Here is a 22,434-nt window from a genome sequence, read left to right as displayed (position 1 = left end):
TTTTAATTTTAGAATCTCTACAACAACGTCAAGTTTGGGAAAAATGATGTCTCATCATAAACCGCAAATCAAACCACACCAAATCACATTATTACGGTTTGGTTTGGTCTGGTTTCAAATATTAATCTCATATTTTCAAATAAAAAAAAAAAAAAGAGAAAAATATCCCTCTTTTACAATTTCCCATTCTAGCATACACATCAGCACGCAGTAACAAAATTCAGTGTTTTTAATCTATATTTGGAAAGAGAGGATCATTCAAAAAAAGACGAGAGTATAAAGAGCCAAAGAGCGTCGTTCCTTCTTCCCAAGTGCTAGTGTGCTACTAGTTAAACACAACCAAGCTAAATTCAGCGCTAAGGATTTTTGGTGGCATTTTCAAATTTTTTCCAGAAATTCAACTCAATTTCTCACTCGCTAGGTAATTATTCCTTGTCTCATTGACTCTCATTGCTTAATTCTTTCGATTTTTCCTTTTTTTTCGGTTAATTTTTAGTTAAAATTTCTTAATTGAGGAAATTTGCAAAGCTGAATCGGTTTATGCTGTAATTTGGAAGAGAAACGGATGAATTCTGGGAAATTGATAGCTGAATGTTGCTATTTCAGGATAAGTTATCGTTAATCCTTTTTAATTTAGAACTAATTGGGTGAAATTGAGAGGAAAACGTATTATTTGGTTATTTAGGGTTATTGTAGTTTCTTAATTTGATTGTTAGTTGTTGAATGTTTGATAAAATACTTTGAATTTAGAAGCTATACCAAAATGGTTTATATATGTATAATTGTTGCAAAAAATTAGGAATATAATTAGTGGTCGGAATTTGAAACAGCGGGTGAAGGTTTAGACTAGCATGCCAGAACGGTTCGAGTCGAGAAGTTTTCAAGAGGCATGGTCTTTAGAACATTTATCAGGATCATGGCTTCATTATTGGTTGAGAATAGTTGTGGCATTTTGTTTTGCTGTAGCCCTTTTTGGTTAATTTGGCCGGAAAGAAAATAATGGAAAGGCTTTTTATTATGTTCTTGTGTTTGGTTTGCTAAATGACATGAGTATTCATAAGAAAGGAAGAGAAGTGGAAGGAAAGCCCTTTACAAAATCAAATTTCCCTTCTCTTCTTTTCATTTTCTTTCATTAACCGAACATTGGGAAATAAAATCTCTTTCCTTTCCTAACCCTTCTTTTCTTTCCCCCTCCCTTCCTCTTTTCTGCTTTACTATAATTGAACTGAATAAAGCTGTAGTATGTGTTTCTCGTAATTGGCTGAACATCTCGTTACTCCGATTTTTCTAGTGATGTCTACGTAAGGTGGGATATAGGGGCACTAGTGCACAATCTGTACATAGCCTTAGTGCCTTTACTCATATCAATGCAAAGAAGCATTATTAGTTTGATTTTATCATTGTAGAAAAGCAGTATCCATGATAAGATTTTGTGGTTAGAAGAACTTTGTTTGCTGCACTTTGCTTCTTATTGGAGACAAAAAAAGATATTTCACACTTAAAATCAATGTAAGTGGTTATCTGTTAGAGCAACCTCTGATGTCTTAACTTCAAGATAGTTGTTAGCCTGTTAGAGCTATTTCTTTCTTCCTCCATCCCTAAATAATTGGTTTCATTTCTACCATAGTACTCCCTCTGTCCCTTTATTTTTGCCCCATTTGACTTTGTGTGGTCTCTGAGACACGTGTTAAAACGTTTATATCTTCATTTTCATAAGCGTAAAAATTATAAAAAGTTGATATTAATTAACTTTACAATGAGACGAACTAAACAAAATCCCACATGACTATATTTCCTTTTGTAGAACAACGGGAATTTGTGGTCAAAGTTTTTAAAGTTTGACCCACATATTGGCAATGGAGCAAAAAAATAGGGACGAAGGGAGTATGTCCCAAAATTATACTTCATAGTCCACTTTCTAAATTTTCTTTGTAAAACTTGCTACTTCTTTGTTTTCTGCTTAATGATAAGTTAGTAAAGATTACTTTGTGGCATGGTAAAGATGTAAAAACTTAATTGAAGAAGGATAGTTATATTAATTCAACCTAATTTCTGTAAAATGACCTTCAGTTAAATGTGCCTATTGTATAGAACGAAAGGAGTATATTGGAACATCAGATTTGATCCAATGTGGAACCTCGTTGATGGAGATACAACCAACTTCATGATAACAGAGAACTTGTGGCTTGGGAACTGTGAAATCTGAGGTATTGCTTTGTGCTGTCTGGCAGTATGCTCTTACTGAAACAACTGAAATTTGGATTATATGTTTCATGAAAACTCTGAATAGGGTAATCGCTTATATTGACATGTGTATATCCATTGCTTGAGTTCCCTTTTCAATTGAAATTTGCTATGAGTAGGGAAATTTTGAGATAAGAATATGCAGATAGATGAGTGTATTGTGTAGATTTGAAAATTTTCATGTGCATGAAGAAAAATGTCATGCTGCACTTGCAATTGGTTAGCAGGAGTGCACATGAAGATTATTGGCCTCTTACATTGCTTGGAATGCATTATGGATTAATAAATTAAGAGTACACATTAATGGATTTTTTACTATCAAAACAAACCATTCTTTTTAAGGGGATTTTGGAATAGGGTATAGCTGTATAGACTTAGGTAATGTTAGCATTAACCTCCGTCACTAAATGATGTTCATACTTGGCTTCAATGGACATTCCGAAAAAAATTTCACCTTTCTGTATATAAAAAAACCTCATTCATCCCCACACTTTCTCCTACTTTTCTTTCCTTATCCACATTTTCTCTTGCTTTTTCTTTCACTATCCACCATTTTTTTTTTAAATCCCTGATATTTTTTTGAAAATAGGGTATACATTTTGTAGGGGATTGTAGAGTAAATACATGCAATATTACAATGTGTGTTTATAGGTATTTTATGTCCATTTGTTTACTTAAAAAAATTATTTTAACGTTGACATGGATTTAATAGAAATTAGATTAGCAGATTTGGACTTGTATTCTTAAGTCAATTATCTAGATTCTAGAGTTTCTCTAAAATGAGAATCTTGACTACTATATTGATGGTTTTGTTTATTTAATGCAGAAGATTAATTTAGTTGAGTACATGCAAAGAAGAGCAGGCCAAATTAATGAAGGAAAAAGGAGGCTTACACCATTTTGGGCCGGATAGACTATCCAAAGTTTGATGCTTGTTCTATGTAGCTCTCTAGCCAGTCACAAGGCTCCCATCCTTCAAACGTTACAAATATATATTCTTGGATCTCGATATCCCTAATTTTTCTCACCAAGACATTTGCTCCAAGTTCAAGCTGCAATTTGAGGTTTTCGCACCTTTATTCTTTAAAGCACGCTGCTTATTTTTCTCTGATTGATTTTTTTAGTGCATTTTATTGTGGTCATTTGATTATTCTACTGCTTTGAATGTCTAATTTATTGTTAATTTTCTGTGAATGAGAATCAAGCGTGTTTGCTGCTGCTGTTGTAGATCTTATTCGATACCTAAATTGATCCAATCTTTCACCAAATGTGTAAACATGTCATTTGAAAGATTATTCCAGATCATCGGAATCTGTAGCAAATTTGGCTACTTCTTATAATTCCTTGTAGCTCCACATCCGTTAATTGTATTATGGAAAATTCTATATGGTGGCTTCTAATTATTGCATTTATTCGTTGGTTTTTTTTGGGGCCATATTCTTAAGTGACCCTTTGCTTTTGTATATATCTCCAATGTGCACTTGTATTTGTTTTATGGTTAACCTTAAGTTAAATAAATAAAATTACTACCTTTTGGGTGCGGGTGGGTTGTTTTGGGTGGGTGGAGTTGGTTTTGGGATGAGTGGGGTGGTTTTGGGTGGGTGGGGGTTTGTTTTGGGGTGGGGTGAGGTGGGTTTGGGGGTGAGGTTGGATTTGTTTTAAATGTGGTGGTGGTGGCTGGATGGCAGTGGTGGCAGCTAGGTGGTGATGGTTGGATTAATTAGGAGGGTAAGGTAGTAATTTTACTTATTGGAACTAAAGGTTAACCATCAACACCAAAAGTTAGCCATATAACATCTATAAGGGCATGTTAGAGATATTTGCAAAAGTAGTGGGTCACTATAGAATATGGCAATAGTAAATTTCCAATGTATACAAAGTGCAATAATTAGAGGCCACCAAGTAGAATTTCCCTTATTTTGGAATATCATATTTATCTTTGAAAAATTGGTTGACCAAAAATACGAGAAGAGGCTAAATAACTATGTAAGTGAGTGAGTGAAATGTTATAATCAGGATATTTATCTGTGAATAAACTGTTTTCCAAGTCATTTGACAAGATTGTTGTAAGAGTATATAGTGAGGCATTTTCTAGATAATGGCTGAAACTCAATGGAAGTGGGTTATAACACTTTTATTTTTATTTTCAAGGACAACTGTTCTCTGTTTTCGTTCTTGTACTTTTTGCTAATTGGTTATCTATGTAAAAGGATAGTTATAGCACTATTATTTTTAAGGACAACTTGTTCTCTGTTTTTGTTCTTGTACATTTTGCTGATTGGTTATCTATGTAAAAGGATAAATACTCTTTCTTCTTGCTCCTCAATTATTATTTTTTTCTCCTCCCAAAATGGCTTTGCATCATTTCTTATTATTTTTCTCCCCTGTTTGCCAACCCTTAGTGTCTCCATTTATGCGCCACAACTTTTCCACTGTTACTAATAGCCAGACCTAATGGACCCTGGGGAGAGTTAATGGAGGATGGATAGATAAAGTTGTGGTTTTTGTAGATATCCACAATGGCATTGACCTTTTTGGCAGAGAGATGGAGGAGGGAAGATATGTTGGTAGATGATAGATGGTAGAGGTGTAGTTCTAAATGAGGTGTTGAATGTGGTAATGAAAGTTAGAGTGGTGGTAGCATTGATGGACGTCCAAGTAGAGGAAGGTTAGGGGAAAGATAGAAAGAAGAGGAAGAGAAGATAGAGGTTCATTAGTCAGAGTCTCAAAGAGATTGGGATATAGTATATGTTAATTTGCTACTCTTATTGACATAATTAATGCTTCCTTTTGACCTCCTATTATTAGGCACCTCTTTGTATCCATAGAATGATAGAAATGTTAAATCTTATCTAATTAGCAAAGACCACATCTGTATCAACACCTCCAATAGGTTATACTACTAATCCTAATGGCTAAGCACTTAAAAGTTAGATGAAGGCCGAGTTATGTGGTTATGTTGCAGGATTGTTCCCGAACACGTTAGTGCATAGTAAATAAGTTATATGGGAGTATTATTGTATTTATACATCTAAGATTACCTCCTCTCTGTGTCAAAAAAAGAAACCCTCCTCTCTCTCTCTTGGGAAGGGCGTGTTAGAGGACTATACATATTTACTTGTAGAATCTAATAATTGTACTTAATAACTATTATTTTTTTTTGACGGGATTGTACTTACTAACTAGGGGCAAGCAATTTGTATTTTTCTGCCATGTTTAACAACAAACGTATTCATTTGTTCTGTAGTGTTGCCCCTCTTATATCTAAGTCAGAAACCTGTGGCTAGGTTTGGGCTTGTATGCCTATACTCTTGTAGGGGAGAGTGGATCATTGGGGAGCCTCTCAAGTGTGTGCTTCCTTGGGACTTGAGGAATCTCTTAGCTGAAATATCCTGAATCCCATATAGAGGTTTTCTCTATCCTTTTCTGAATACAAAGAAGTAAATATTAAAACCAAAATATCAAAATTTAAAATACTTTATTTTGGAACCTCATGTTGAGGGCATGCACAAAGGTTGAGGGTGATTGAACAAAGGTTGAGGGCATGCACAAGCATTTCAGATAACCAATTTGGTTTTATGCCTGGGAGATCTACTATGGAGGCAATCCATTTGATAAGACAAATGATGGAGTTTTATAGGGTAAAGAAGAAAGATCTTCATATGGTCTTTATTGATTTAGAGAAGGCATATGACAAGGTGCCAAGAGAGATACTTTGGTGGGCAATGTTGAAGAAAGGTATCCCACGAAGGTATGTAGACCTAGTTAAGGATATGTATCGGGATGTGTCAACAAATGTGAGGACATGCGGAGGGTTGACAAAAGATTTCCCTATTACAATCGGATTGCATCAAGGGTCTGCATTAAGCCCTTTTCTTTTTGCAACGGTTCTAGATGAATTAACTAGACCAATTCAAGATGAGGTTCCATGGTGTATGCTGTTCGCAGATGATATCGTTTTGGTGGATGAGACTAAGGATGGGGTTAATGTCAAGTTGGAGCAATGGAGGCAAAGGTTGGAATCTAGAGGGTTTAAGCTAAGTCGGAGTAAGACTGAATATTTGGTATGTCGTCTTGGCACTCAGAGGGGGACAAGCAATGAAGTGGTGAGTTTGGATGGAAAGGATTTGACCATGAGTGAATGTTTTAAGTACCTAGGGTCGATCATCCAGAAGAATGGTGACATTGATCAAGACGTGACCCACAGGATTAAGTCAGGGTGGCTTAAATGGAGAGCGGCCACGGGAGTGTTATGCGACCGCAGCATTCCCTTAAAGTTGAAGGGAAAATTCTACAGGACTGCCATAAGACCAGTGTTGCTCTATGGTACAGAATGTTGGGCTTCTAAGAAAGAGCATATTAAAAAGATGGAGGTTACGGAAATGCGCATGTTAAGGTGGATGTGTGGAAACACTTTAAGAGATAGAATCAGAAATGAGGTTATTCGCAAGAAAGTAGGTGTGGCGGGCATTGTAGATAAATTAAGGGAAAATCGTCTGCGTTGGTTTGGACATGTAAGACGGAGACCCGAGGGTGCACCGGTGCGAAGAGTGGAAGAGTGGGACCATGGAGGGATTAAACGAGGAAGAGGGAGACCAAAGATGACTTGGTTGGAAGGAGTGAGGAAGGATATGAAGTGCATGGATTTACGTGAGGATGAAGTTTTGGATCGTAAGGGATGGAGGAGAAAGATTTATGTTGATGACTACACGGAATAATCAAATTTGGTTCATGTTAGCCGACCCCACTTTTGGGATTAAGGCTTTGATTGATTGATTGATTGATTGATTGGAACCTCATGTACAATATGGACTGTATGTGCAGCCCATTGTAATCGTCTTGGTTTCAAAAAGCTCAAGGCGTAAGAGGTACAAGTATTGTAAACCTGAGTGACGAGGCATGGGGCTGAGGCTTACACATCAAAGATTTTAGGTGCTAAGTTTTGGGGGAATGAAAAGTGCTTTGCCTCTAATAATTTATATTCTAATTTATAATTGCTACTAATGGTTATATGATTCCTGCTAAAGATTATTCCCAGTAGCAATGCATTGTTCTTCTGTCGTTTTGTCCGATATTAAGTTTGTAGATGAACCTAGTAGGCTATTTTTTCTTCTAAAAGTCGCTAATGCTGCTGCAGATTGTGCCATTATTGAATTGACTGGACGGATATATATAGGACATGTCCACTGACACTGCAAAGGAAAATGCCTCTATTGTTGATTCTTCTGTATCTCGGAAGCATGATGCCAAGAATTTGGAAGAACCAGGTATTTTCATGATGATTTTATTCCTCTTTGGCTTGATTCAAGCAATCTATTTTGCTAACGTAACTAGATTATAATACTGCAAGGTAAAAATTCTGTCAAGATTCGTTGGCCTTATCTGTTGTGGTTTTACTATTGATCATTTTTTTTCCAGCTGTTCAGTTGTAGTTTCCTTCTTGAATTTTGAGGCTGTCAAAGTTTGATGCCTGATTAGTGATTATGTCATTATGTGTCTTTCTGCACACTGTATTTTTCTTCTTCGTTTTGCTTGACCTTTTCTGCATTCTAATACGTGTTAGTACATTTATGTAATCATGTTTATGCTTTTTGGGTAAGCATGTCTACGGAATTGCGCTAACTAAAACTTGACCAAAAAGTGAAAATTTTGGTTTATGACAACAGTGGTTGAGAACTTCCAGGATTTTAGAGAATACTAAAAATGAATAGCAGATGCTGTAAAGGATGAGAAAGTTAGGCCCCGTTCTTTAGAGCTGCTTTGCTCTGCTGAAATCTGCTCTGCTTTGCTCTGCTCTGCTTCAATCTGCTCTGCCCTGCTCTGCTCTGCTCTGCTTAAAATTAATACTTAATATTGAATTATTATAATAATAATAATGTATATTTAATAAAAATAATAATAAATAATTAATACTTAATGATAATAATAATTAATATTTAATAATAATAAATAAATAAATAATATTTATTAATAATAATTAATATTTATTAATAATAATACTTCCTCCGTTTTCTTTTACTTGCAACACAGCCTTGTGGCACGTGTTTTGAGCTCTGGTTTATGTAATGTAAATGGACAAATTTTTCATTATAATTTTTACAAATGATACTTAACTCTATTCTAATTTTTGTGTAAAAATTATATTGATAAAATCGCTCGTTTACCCTCACTAATCATCTCCTAAAACTGCGTGCTTAAAAGGTGTGTTGCAAGTAAAAGAAAACGGAGGAAGTATATAATTAATATTTAATAATAATAATATAATTAATATTTAATAATATAATTAATATTTAATAATAATAAATAATAATATTTTATAATAATATAATTAATATTTAATAATAATAATATTAATAATAATATAATTAATATTTAATAATAATAATATTAATAATAATATAATTAATATTTAATAATAATATATTAATAATAATATAATTAATATTTAATAATATTAATATTATTAATAATAATTAATTTTTAATAATAAAATTTAATGATTATAATAATAGTAATAATAGTAGTAGTAGTAGTAGTTGTAGTAGTAATAATAATAATAATAATAATAATAATAATAATATTTAATATTTAATAACAATAATAAAGCATTACAATTATTATTATAGTATTAGTAGTAGTAATAATAATTGTAATAATAATAATAATAATAATAATAATAATAATAGTAATAATAACAATATTAGTAATAATAATAATAATAATAATAATAATAATAATGATAATAATAATAATAATAATAATAATAATAATAATAATAATAATAATAATAATGAAATCTGCTCTGCTCTGCTCGACTCTGCTTTGCTCTGCTTCAATCTGCTGAAATCTGCTCTGCTCTGCTCTACCCAGAAGCTCAAAAGAACAGGGCCTTAACCTAGTACATAAACCTTTGTTAAATTAATTTGTTATTTTCAGTGAGGTCTTGCTGTGAATAATATTTTATAGCTACATACTCTAGTCCGAAATTTGGGCATCCATGAGCTTCTCAAAGGCTACCAACTAGCAAATATGGCAATTTTCTCATTGATTGGAGTGAAAACAAGGTAGATAGCTAGGTTTTTGTTATTTATTTCCCAATATCCATTAGGTCTAGGCTCTTTTTTTAGTGGATAGTGCTCTTGAACCATTCTATCTTTGCTCCAGAACCACCTTTTTTTTACACATACTCTGTATCCGTACTACCCGAGAACAAGAGCTTACATTATTTCGATTTCAGGAATGGAGGAAGTATATATTGTTTCTTCCCATATTTAATTTACATATTTTAATTATTTTTTACACATTTTTTTTTTTTTTTCCTTTTTGAAGGGGAGCAAACTCATTTATTAAATAGCAAGAGTATCCATGAGTACATAGTGATCAATATCATGAGGAACACAATTTTCCCAAACTTGTTCTAAACTATTAGGAAGAAACTTTGCTAAATTATGCGCCACTACATTTCCCTCTCGCTTCACATGCACCCAATGGAGACTAGTATAGGAAGAGCCTAACTCAACCGCATCAGTGAGAGTGGCATCCAATTCAGTTAGGTGTGTAGCTCCCTTTGCCAATCGATTGATAGCAACCCTTGCAATCAGATTCTATAATAGCTCGATCACAGCCAAATTTTCTCCCCAACCTCAAGGCCATGACAATTGCTTTAGCCTCTGCAACCTCAGCTTGCCACCACGCCCTAACTCGTCTAGTCGCAGTGAAGATGACACTTCCAGTGGAGTCTCGTGCCACTACTCCTAACCCCACCCAACCCTCATCCATAAGCGAGGCATCAGTGTTAATTTTAACAAAATTCGCTGGTGGGGGTTGCCAAACACAGGTACTGACCTGGTGGGTGTTCAATTTTACACATATTGTAAACACTAACAACTTACTTTTGTTTTTGACAACATAGCTATCTTTAAACCAGCAAAATGTTGTTTTTAAAACCATGTATAAGAGTAGTTTTTATAGTCAGTAAATGTACATATTTGGATATTTTCATAGAAACTGTTTTATGACAACTAATGTATTGTTTTTTTATTTTCTGTAACATGATATATTGCGAAGTAGTTAACAAATAATATTGCCCAATATGAAGAAAGAACATAATTTGATAAATCTATCCATCATGACATGTTAAACATGGGTTATTTTCATACCAATCATATGTTATTTTCTACAGCTTGATGTTGCTTTTTAGTTGAATTCCATGTAATATTCAATAGAGTTCCGGGAGCACATAGACCTTGGTGCCCTAGGGTGTACCTAAAATTTTGTGATCTATTCCCGTCAAAGGAGGTGAGGAGGTAGAAAGATGCATGTGCTATGCATGACCTTTACACCATGTTTCCACATTTACGTCTTGGTAATATAAGGAAGTGTTGAACATCTATTTAAGTAATTTAAAGTCTTATACTCTTATTGTAAGGACTTTTTGATGTCTATATCTTGAAACGGTTTAGAAGTGGTGACATGCAGCCCATTGACATTTCTGTATGTCATAGACCACATTGTTATAGAAACATTATGCATTCCAAGGCATCTATTTATGTGGATTGCTTGTTAGGTCATGATGCCTAGTTGTTTGTTCAATGCAAAAGGGAAATTTCTCTCTTAGATAAGGAAGTTGGCCAAATTTAGAATGTATGTCATCAAGTAGTTGTTAGTCTTGTTACCTGCTTTATTTAAACCTAGGTCTATGAATTTTAATGTAAAGGTGTAAAAGCAATAAGACATAGAACACTTTTTATCAATTACTACATCTTAAAATCATTAAGGCATAACAAGAAAGGTTTCAAGGATGCACTAATTAGTACTCCCTCCTACACTTGCTATTTTAGTCTGTTTTTTTTTTTTAAAAGCTACACTTTCTTTCTTTGAAACCTTTACAATTTAATAATATATCTTTACCCACTAATGGTCCTCACTCACTATTTCTTTATCATTTATCACTCCTCCATTGGTCCTCACTCACTCTTTCTTTATCATTTATCACTCCTCCATTGGTCCTCACTCCCTCTCACACCACTTTACTTTTTAATAAAACAATAACCCACTATTTTTTCTTACATTTATCTTCCCCACTAACATCTTATTTTATTAAACCTCCTAAAACTTCGCGCAATCCCAACTCTAGCTTTTAAAAAAATAGAGGGAGTAAAAGACAAAAATCAATCAAAGAGAAAAATTTAGAACTCAAGCAATACCTAACGAAAGTTTTGTAACTTGAGCACACAACTTTGAGGTTAAGCAACTGATGACTTTATTAAGCTTTTATTGTTGTCTAGTGTGTATTATGCATGTAAAAATGTTTTTTTTTTTTTTAAGTTTCTATATTAATTTATTAACTTTGATTTTTAATTTGTTCGCTTAGCCTTTTGAATCATTTTCGTTTATTTAGTTCTCTGAAGTTGAGTTTTGATTGACTTTTTCCAGCTTAGATTACCTCTACATTATTACTTGCGAACAATTTTCATTAGTATGTAGGCATGTTGCCAATTTTCACTCTTTATTAAGACTTTAGAGGTTCAGTACAATTCAAGTATAAAAATGAAGTTGATATTGACATTGATGATCAGATAGTAAATGATGCAATTCTAGTTTGTAACAAAAGGTGATAAGATTATTAGCATGAAGACTAATTTTGGTATAAGGATTGTAAATATCATACTTTCTCTCTTTCTATTTGTTAGTCCCATTTAAATTTTCACGGTTTTCAAGATATTCAATAAACATATGTACCTCTAGTTTAGCACGCATAAATAATAAAAATTTGATATTGTTAAAGTAGACATTATAATGAACCTAACAAGATCCCACTTGACTATGTTATTTCTTATAAATTATTGAGGATTTGTGTCAAAGTTTTAAAGTTTAACCCCAAAAAATACAACCAGATAAACAAATAGGGATAGAGAGAGTAGGTGTTTAAGCTTCTAAAAGTCAATTTTAGGATAATTTAGATGTAGTGATGTAAAGTATTTACCACAGAGGGAAGCTATTTATTTGTGGAGAATTGGACTTCCAATTGGACATGTGGAGACAGTCAATGCGGTTTTGAGAATGTTCATGGAGCTTTTGGTTATGGTGGATGGAATGACTTTTAATGAATTTCAATTCAAAAAATGGAACTAACTTAGTTGTCTTAATTGCACGATGATATCAAAGGAAATTGTAGTTACACAATACCGACTTCTAGCCCTTGATTTTCATATTTAATTGAGTTAATGATGGAATAGATGTAAGGTGAGCAAAGGATTAGATTTTGGAATGTGGAGCTTATTGGGTCTGAATTTTAAAGGCTACTATAATTGAATAGTTGATGAAGTTGTTGGGGTGATAGATGAAGAATTGTATTTCTATAGTGGAAAAAAAGGTTTATGGGAAAATGTGTGGATACTACCAATTCCAAAGGACACAACATGGCTCAATAAGGATGTAAATAAGGTAATTATGAAGAAAATAGAATGGTTGGCTTTGAATGATTGTAGAGAAGAACAAACTATTGCATAGTATGGTACACACTAAAGGTATGATGAAAGAAGTTATTCTGATGATAAATTAAGTGAAAGGTGTATAAATATGTATACGACAAATTGAACTAGAGTTTCTGCAAAAGAGATCAATAAGATGGCAAGAAAAATACAAGCAATGACCAATGGCCTCTTTATGGTGCGGTGTATGAAGGATGAAAGACAAAGGTTTCTTGTTTATGATAGAGAGGTTGTGAACAGATTGACATAATACTTTGATAAGTTGTATAGAGGACATCTTTCTTGAGGATGAAGAAGTCAAATTGGGCATATGTGGAGGAATTAAAAAATATTGGTACAAAAGGCTTTGAAGAGAAGAAAGTTAGGCAAGTAGTTGCCTCAAATGGTATTCTTGTTGAGGTACTGAGATGCTTAGGGAGGGATGTTATTGATTGGTTAATGATACTGTTGAAAAAAAAATTTGGAGGACAAACAAGATACCACAAAAGACAGAGAAAAAAGACTTTTCTATGTTACAAGAATGAAGGATAAACCCAAGAAATAAAGCTTATGAGGCATGCCATGAAACCATGGCTGGACCGGATATGCTTGGAAATGTCTACTAATCTTTCAAAGCATCTATCTTAGTAGTAATCTTAAAACATTAATTGTGTGATTTGGATGTCATACCCTGCTCTTTATTAGATCAGGTGTGGTTAAATTATTCATGCATACGGATATATCTTAATAATGTTCGATTGCATTTGTATGTGCAAGGCTGAATTTTTAATCTTGTTTTTGAACTTGAGCTTTGAAAATACTGTTGGCCTTTATAAACTGAATGAAATTATTTAGTATGTTATAGTTCATATCTAACACTTTATATTTTTCGTTTAGCTTTATACAAGTATAAAAGTTTTATTTTATGTGTGGACTGATGTCGGACAAAGCTAAGTTGTAATCTCAGATAGTTCCAGCTGTAGAGCAAATGAGGAGAGAGGCCCACCTAGGACAGAAGATAAGGGGCACAGGGATTTGATGAACAATTCAGATATGGTTTTAAAAGATACAAAGTACTTTATCATTAAAAGCTTGAATCATGAAAATATTCAACTCTCAGTTGAAAAGGGAATCTGGGCTACCCAACTCATGAATGAGCCCATACTGGAAGAAGCTTTTCATGTAAGATTGCTTCCTTTGATGTGATGATGTCTTATATCAATGTTGTATTTTATCGAGATTCCCTTATCTTGCAGAAATGTCGTAAAGTAATTCTGATATATAGTGTTAATTCAAGCGGATTCTTCCAAGGGTATGCACAGATGATGTCTTCTGTTGGCCGGAGGCGGGAGAATGTTTGGACACAAGGAACTGGTGCTAATAATCCATGGGGGCGCAGTTTTAGAGTCAAATGGTTGCGTTTAAGTAATTTGCCATTCCACAAAACTATCCATCTGAAAAATCCACTGAATGAATACAAACCTGTCAAAATAAGCAGAGATTGCCAGGTTAATAATGCACGAACTATTTCTTGCCTCTCCTGTTCAACTTTGAACAGAGTTTAAGTTGAATTAAAATATTTCAATTATTATCAGGAGGTACCTCCAGAAATTGGGGAAGCACTTTGTCAACTTATTGATAGAGAACCTGAAGAGGACCCAAGTCTGAAAAGGTATTATGATAGGTCAGAGCTAAGCTAATCAGGTTGGATGTGCTATTTGTGATTTGTTATTTACTCTATTTCAGGGACGCATTTCTTGTGGGGAGGCCTGGTGTGGAATCTGGATATTGTTTTCCTGAAGAGGGGTATGTTGCTCCTATGGATATGACTTGGACCACAAAATCCATGCTCTACTCATCTTATCTTTATCAATATCATACTGAAGCAAGTGGGTCCCTTGTCGCACACCATGAACCTGTTGGATTATATCCTCCCAAGAGTCTGCCTATCTCAGGAAGTAAAGGTTCACTGACTAGGCAAGCCCATTGTAAAGGAAGTGCTTTAGACTCACCAGCTGATCACAAAGTTTCTTCTCAAGTTGATGGCATGCGGATGTCTGGTGAAATGAGTCCTCTGTGTAGTACTCTTTCTGAAGATGAGTTTCTTGAAATGGTATGGTCCTATCTTAGCTACTCTAGTTATCAAGAGGCTCATATACAATATTCTTTTCAGCTTATAATTACTATTTTCTGCCGCTGATTGAATTATTTTAGAATATTTGAATTTTTATAGTTGCAGTAGTAATTTTGTATAGTCATCTTGCTAAAGCCTTTCCTTTGTATATACAGTTTTCACAAATATATGAATTATGAATTGTTAAATTCAGAGATAAGATATGGGAATATTACTCACATTGATCCAACCTTTTTCTTAATCTGCAATAATAATTCCACTTTGAGAAGTCAATGTTCGTAATCTTATCTTTTGTTAGTTTTAATGAAAATGCACCCAAATTTACATCATTAGTAAAGGTGCCAAACTGCTGATTTGGTAATCATAATTCAAAATTTGGATGTGTAAACAACTCCCCCCTTCTCTCCTTCTCTCTTTCTCTCTCTCCACTCAATTCCCCTTTCTTGCTCCTAGCAAGCCTTCCACCTTGATTATGATACCTCATGGCTGCAGCCATTTCCCAGTCTTCTTTCTTGCTCCTGGAGTCCTGGCCAGCCTTTTGCAATGGCAATGACACCCTATGGCACCATCCACCATCACTGATAGTTGTTACAGCTATCTCTATCACCCATATTTCCCTGTCACTTTCTCTGTTTCCCCGCTTGCTGTGTTTTAAGTCATTTTATCTGAGAATGATTCGAGGGAGAGAGATCATTAATCCAATGAATTTTTCTAGGGCTCTTGATTCTGATTGTTTTGAATATTTGTTGAGGATTCGGTTGAATTTGATTCTTGAGCCAATTGCATAGAATTTGTGGCTCTCATGAATATGCTTATTGGCTTATTGCTGTTGTGATAGTGGGTGGTAAGGTTGTTGAAGAGAAGATATGTAGCTGAGAAATGGTTGTTGGTAATGGTATTGATAATTCATCGAGATGATGGTTCTGAGATAGTGAGATCAATGCTAGTTAGTTTTGATGATGCTAATCTTGATCTCAGGTTAGTTCTGGAAGCTGTATAGATTGATTTGGGTGTCAAGGAACTAGGTTGTTGAATTTTGGTAGATTATATGGAAGCCATGACAATGGGCTGATTATGAAGACAAGGGAAAGCTAATGAGGAAAGGGAAAGAGGTTAGGAAGGTGAAAAACGACAAAGGACATATGATAGTCTTTCTTTAAGGTATTCGGCATGGTTTGTGTGGACCAAGTTTTAAGTTTTCAAAATTGAATACAGGTGGGCTGCTCCATTTGGTCTCTTGCATCATTTTGTCTGTTTTTACTATTCAGACCTTTTTTTTTTGTTAATATATGAAAATAAACTTTAGTATGTAAGATATTGTTGGGTATATCTTAATTTAATTTTCAAAATATTATCTAATTATTTATATATTACTACTCCCTCCAATCATTTTTGTTTTTCTCATTTGGAATCTTTTCACTATTTATAAGTTGAAAGAATCTTCTAAATTACTCTCAGTATATAAAAATAACATAGTCATATTTGATTCGTCTCAATGAGTAATTTATTAATATTCTACTACAGTATTATTTGAAATCTTTAGAGATTTCAGTGCTTATGGAATCTATTACTTTCAGGAATAATATATACTTACATAGGCATGTAGGATTTTGTTTAACTCGTTTTGGTTTTTAGTTTACAGACATGTATTTATATGTTTTTTTGTAATATGAAGTTTGAAAATATTTTAATTACATATATGCAATGGAAACTACCAAAAAACAAATTGGACAAATAGAAAGAAACAAAGGAAGTATTTTTTTATGGTTAAAGTTATGCAGTGCCAAATAAGTTAAGTCAATGTGATGTAAATAATCATAGAAGGGTGGCATGATATTTTGGGAACTTTTAGCAACCAAGCCAATCAAATATAAGGTTTTTCCGTTTAAGATTACATGGGGGAATTACTCATTTAAGTTTGTAAAGTGGGTGAGATGATTGTTGCGAGAAGAGGACAAGGTTCGAGTGGTAGTGCAAAATATTTTAATGTTTATTGTGAGCTTGATTATAGAGTTTTGCTAGTTTCCACTCCTGTTTTTGATTAAATGCAACAGTAGGGTGTGCATAAAGTTTAAGGAAATTTTTATGGGGTGGGGACTTATGTGGGAATGTTATAATATAAAGTATCATTAATGGGGGTATATCTAATTGTATGGGGAAGAAAAATAATGCAAGTGAGGTTGTGGGAGGAAAATAATAAAATAGTATTGCAACTGAAATTAGTGGGAGTGAGAAATGACGAAATAGTTGTGGGTCTTTTTCAATTGTGAAAGCCTTGCAATTAATCAAAAACAAAGGGAGTCCCTGATGAATTCTTTGGATAAAGTCTATTTCTATTTATTGAGAGAAGGCTAGGCTCGGAAGAGCACTTGGCTCATAGTTAATCCTCGTGGCCTCGTGGGAGCCTTGACCAGTCTTACCCTGCATTAAGCTTCAATAAATATGATTTTCAAAATGTATTGCTCTTCTCATTGCATGAGTAATAGGGTTTTATTGTTTATGGACCACCACTTTTTACAAGCCCAATGAAGTCAAGGCTGCACGCTTTGTGCTTGGTTGGGGCCTCCGGGGGTATTCCTCAGAGCAGAACATGCTTTGACAAGAAGTATCTAGCCCTTGCTTTAATACTAATAAGGAAATCCTCAGTATAGAAACATGGATTTCTGAAAAATATACTATGTGACGCAAAATACTTTGAAGATCAAAAAGAACCCTACCTATGATAGGAGGTAAAATCTCCTGCAACTTTAGCTTATGTAAAATACCTAAATTGACCTGAAGCTTAGGTTGATACAACTTCAGCCTCCAAGCTGTAATGTTGGCTTGACTGACTGAGCCTGGGGACGTACATAGTTTGATTGGCTGATTTACAGCCTGTTTACTTGATATCAGCTTGGCTATGGCTCAGGTTCTAGTGTTATCAAGAGTTCACATAGTTTGTAATCTGCCTCAGCTGACATGTAACCTTATCCAGATGAAGCATGAATTACCAGATCTGGTTTTTTTCTCTTTGGACAAGCTTTATAGTATGCTAACCTGATTTTGTAATCTGAAAATCTTGCTGCAGTCTTATGAAGAATATCTGGAGGCTCATACTAGAAGCATCAAGCAGGTAATTCATTAATCAATCCTGTTAGTAAGCATGCCTTTTCTATTATTTTTGTTTTCTTGGTATGAATTTTAGTGTGTAGTGACATTGCTTAACTCTGATTTACATCACTAAGTGGTCTCTTATTTCCCCTTTTAATTTTAGGCGCGTCTAGGCATTGAGGCGCAAGACGTTAGTGGTAATGCGCCATTTGTAGTCTAGGCAAGGCGCGATAAGGCGCAGCTAAGGCGCATCGAGGCGCACAAGGATTTTTTTTCAAAAATTTTATTGTATATTATGTGCTCCTCACTTCAATGTGGCGCGAGGTGCTAGGAACTACGAAATACCTTGGTGCGCCTTAAGCCTTTTTATACATCGGGAATTATGAAAGGGAGAATTATTTTCACCCTTTACAAACTTATATCATCTTTAAATTTCATCAATGGAGGTAGCATATTTACATAACCTGAAGGGAGGGAAGGGTAGAAGAAAATCAATTCCTGTGTTTAGGACTTTTGGGAGATGAGAATTAGGAGAGGAAGGAAATTTTATTTTTTTTAATTTTTTTATCTTACAAAAGGGAGAATTATTTAACCCTTCATAAGCTCATACCGATTTTAAACTTCATCCATGGAGGTAGCATATTTACAAAAGCTGAGCCCTAAAAAAATTGGCCCTTAATCACTCTTTTCCCATGACCTCCTAGCCATTCGCTGCAACCACCAACCACTTTGCTAAATTTTTCGTCAATCTCACCACCAACAATACCACGACAACCCTTGCAATTACACCTGAAGATGTCTGCAGTTCTGCACCTCTCTTCATTATCACACCTCTAGTGAAGGCGAAGATAATGCAAGTCAAATAAATTGATGTAATTGCACCTTAACGGAAGAGAGATATAAATTCAATCAATCGTTAATACGTACAAAGGAGAGTGAAGGGGAAGAAAGAGAAATTTTGGGTTAGCTATCATGAGTGGGTGCATGTAAGCGTAATCATAATACAATTTTGAAGGATTATATTTATTTAGGAAGTTCTACATTGTGGCTTCCTGGTTTGGTTTGGGTTTTCTGCATGGTGAAAACAAGATTTTTTTGTTTTTACTTTTTCTTTAGGGTTAAACTATAGAGGTTAAATTACATCTAGTGCCCTCATTGCTCTTAATAAGGCTAACTAGGGATGTCAATGGGGCGGGGCGGATGTTGGCCTTCCCATCCCCATCTCCACCTAACATTTTCATCCCCATCCCCGCGGCGGGTCCAAAGTTCATCCCCATCCCCGCCCCACCCCCCACTTGGATATCCACCCCCACCAAAGACCTGCCTAATCCCCACCCAAGACCCACCTAATCTCCGCCTCTCAAATACACAATCCAACATAATTAATACTGATTATAATAATAATAATAAAAAGAAAAACATTCTTAATATTATACACGTTTTTGTATTCCACCCCCGCCCCATCACCCATGGCGGGTATGGTTTTTATCCCCATCCCTGCCCCACCACCCGCCAAACCAAGATCCATCCCCGCCCCATTGGGCAGGGATGGGGCGGGTCTCCTACTTGACCCGCCCCACTGACATCCCTAAGGCTAACCCATGGAGAGAAAAAATATGGGTTGTCATTAATGGATGTAAGAGCATTTTAGTCATTGTATTGTTTTGAAGGATTGTATAAATCTGGTAAATTTTATATTTGGAAAATTCTGCATGGTGGCCTTTTGGTTTGGGGTTTTCTGCATGGTGGAAACCAAAAAAAAATAGAAGTGACATTTTAAAGTGACCTCAGGGTATAGTGTATTACATCTGGCGTTCTTATTGCTCTTAGATTATTTTATTGTACTGACTATCCCCTTAGTGAATTACTCTCCACTTCCACCATCGATATCTCCTCACTGTCCCAACCACCTGCACAACCAACCCATGACTCCACCTTCACTGCCAACCCCAGCAACCTTCACCTCCAAGTTCTAATTGTTTGCTCATAAATATAGGCAAATAAAAGTGGTTCTAAGACCTTGTCCATAAGTATTCTAATTCAGATAGTTCCAGCTTCGTTTCTAACTCTTAAAGTCCTAATATCTAGAAGTATTGTGGATGTGAGACCATGTGTCACAAAATGCAAATGTATGAACCTGCATTATTGAGGAAACTCCAAATTTGTGTACTTTGTCCAGTACAAGTACATAAATGGCAGAGGACAGAGGATTCAACTCAAGATTAATATTGATTGTTTGTCACTGGTATCATCTGATGAACCATTCTTTTCAAATTAAGGTTACTAAATCTTCTCTTATTTGGTTTGGGATATTACTAACAGTGTGTTTGGATAGATAATTGAGAAGAAAAAGGAGGGGAGGGAGGAGAAGGGATGAATGATGTGTTTTCCTTTCAAATCTCTCCATTCTTGGAGAGATCAATTTCTTACAACTTAATCCCTCCATTTCTTTCCCCTCCAATTCCCTTCCTTCCTTCATTTGTTATCAAATGAAATTTAATTCATCCCTCCATTTCCTTTTCCTTCCCTTCCTTTCCCTCCATTTTTCTTCCCTTCCTTTTGCTCCATTTCCCTCAATCCAAACAAAGTGGTCATTCTCCCTGCATTAAATTAGTAAATCAAGAAAAGTCATGCAAGCCTTCTTCGGTCTTTATCATTATCAAGTATTACTTGTGCGTGCATGATGATGTGAGTGAGATTAAAAAGGAGCTGCTTGTCTTTAATCTTTATGCTTATAATGCTTTACCTTTTGTGTGTTAGTGGCATTGCATATCACTGGGCTACTGGTATCATGCAAGTGTTTTAGGTGCTAAATTTCTATAATAATTTGCTACTTTATTTTTAAGGCATGGTCTGCTGAGCTGGTTTATTTCCTAGATGCAGCCCCCCTCCCCTTCTCCCTCTTAAAAGGAAAAAAAAGGCTTTGTTGTTAATTTGCAGATCCGAATTTATATATAGATGTGTTGTGGTATCTTTGATTAAGCTTGTGTAATTTACTTTCAGGCTGGTAGAATATCACATGGAAAAGAAGATTCATCGAGTAAAGAGCGTGATGTTGATGACTTGTAAGCTACTAATTTCTTTCATTGGCTGTACAAAAGTAATGCACGTATGTAACTGTCACTTACTGTTCTCTATCTTTGCAGACAAAGTCACAGTGAACATGGTAGTTCTCGCAAAAGGTCTCGTCATTGATCTTCCTGTATCTTTATCTTTGGTGCCAAAGGAGGGTGAATTTGCAAAATAGTCTGGTGTCAAGTTGCTGGCTTCGTGGTGATACTTGTCTATCAAGATTTTCGAAGCATATACAGGAGTATTATGAGTTTTCTCCAGAATATAGGATTTATATTTCTTGTGCCTTTGTTCTGGCTGTAACATATTTTTGTAACTATTATATAGTACATTGGTTGTAGGATTAGAACCAAGTTGTACAGGAAAACACCATTTATTCACCCCTGCTGGTTTTTTGGTGGATAGGGTTTTGGGATAGGAAAAAATAGGTATTGGCTATGTAGCTTCATTGAATTCATTTAAGCTGACAAAACCCTTCATTGTTAGTGAGTTAGAAAACAATATTGGGATTTTAAAATCTTAGAGGTGTAATTGTCAATTGCTAGCTTTTAAGATACTAGTGAGAAGTGAGACGGTTTAGTAGACTTTTCTCTCAAAACTACAATATATTCTGATGGATTTAATAAACTAGTTTTCACAAAGAATTGAAACTTTGTCTGGAGTCTGATCCCTTGAAGAACATAACATTTTCGTCTCTCTAAGATCACCCAATTGAAAGAAAACTAAGATCCCTTGAGGTTACGGTCCTTTATGACTTGGGTGTTTGAATTACTTAACAAATTGAAGTAAGTCATGTTGAAAATGAAGATACTCATAGATTTGTGAGAAGAAAAAATTTGACTATTTACGTAGAGACTGTAATTTATTATAAAATTGGATAAGGAAAGAGAAAATGAAGGTTGGGAGGGAGGGTTTAATGATTGTGAAATATCTAGAAATTATTTCAAATTAACATCGAAATTTAATTCAATCCAAATTGAATAATCAATACCGATCGTATTCGAATTTTAAATCAAATCGGATCGGATTGAGATATTTTAAAAATTCAGATTTTCGGTTTGACATTGTTTGGAATCGAAAAATCAAATTATAGATTGTTCTCATATAGTCATGTTCTATAATTGGATGTTTGAGCCTCCAAAGTATAGCTCAATTATTTAAATGACTTATTACACTAGATTTTCAAGCCTTGTATTTTTATTATTTGTATGAGTTTTGACCAAATTTATTACGGAGTACTGATTTTTGAATTTGATTTGGTGAGAAATATAGACCGAAAGAAATTCAAATATTGAGAACCAAATTTTGGCTAAATGGACACCCTTAGTATTGATTCGTAATACTATTTGATGAATGAATTATATTTTATTTTTTCATTGGGAAAACATGTCAAGATCCATGGTAAAATGAAGAGAGAGATAT

At 34.6% G+C, this 22,434-nt stretch overlaps 1 protein-coding gene across 2 annotated transcripts; it reads left to right on the top strand.

The window, feature by feature from the left end:
• The first annotated feature begins 319 nt into the window (after positions 1 to 319).
• Positions 320 to 21,497, top strand: LOC145569073 (uncharacterized). 2 transcript variants are annotated; one of them, XM_081628446.1, is made up of 11 exons: positions 320 to 421; positions 2,092 to 2,207; positions 3,074 to 3,308; positions 7,382 to 7,511; positions 13,684 to 13,898; positions 13,973 to 14,224; positions 14,312 to 14,388; positions 14,463 to 14,829; positions 17,918 to 17,962; positions 20,944 to 21,005; positions 21,087 to 21,497. In XM_081628446.1, the coding sequence occupies exons 4-11, from the start codon at positions 7,424 to 7,426 to the stop codon at positions 21,133 to 21,135; spliced, it is 1,155 nt and encodes a 384-aa protein (XP_081484572.1). In that variant the 5' UTR covers positions 320 to 421; positions 2,092 to 2,207; positions 3,074 to 3,308; positions 7,382 to 7,423; the 3' UTR covers positions 21,136 to 21,497. The 2 variants fall into 2 exon arrangements, with proteins under 2 accessions (XP_081484572.1, XP_081484571.1); XM_081628445.1 differs by having other exon boundaries at positions 3,071 to 3,308.
• The last annotated feature ends 937 nt before the right edge of the window (positions 21,498 to 22,434 follow it).

Source organism: Chenopodium album, chromosome 11 (assembly GCF_948465745.1).
Source record: "Chenopodium album chromosome 11, dcCheAlbu1.1, whole genome shotgun sequence".
NCBI lineage: Eukaryota > Viridiplantae > Streptophyta > Magnoliopsida > Caryophyllales > Amaranthaceae > Chenopodium > Chenopodium album.
The sequence above is the reverse complement of the archived record's forward strand: the minus strand, read 5'-3'. Positions and strand labels throughout refer to the sequence as shown.

What these genes read in the sequence shown, in the direction of transcription:
- LOC145569073 (XM_081628446.1), top strand. Translation starts at nt 7,424, where the DNA reads ATGTCCACTGACACTGCAAAGGAAAATGCCTCTATTGTTGATTCTTCT. An exon ending in TACTGGAAGAAGCTTTTCAT is followed by an intron (nt 13,899 to 13,972) that starts GTAAGATTGCTT and finishes CTTATCTTGCAG; the next exon opens with AAATGTCGTAAAGTAATTCT. An exon ending in ATACTAGAAGCATCAAGCAG is followed by an intron (nt 17,963 to 20,943) that starts GTAATTCATTAA and finishes ATTTACTTTCAG; the next exon opens with GCTGGTAGAATATCACATGG.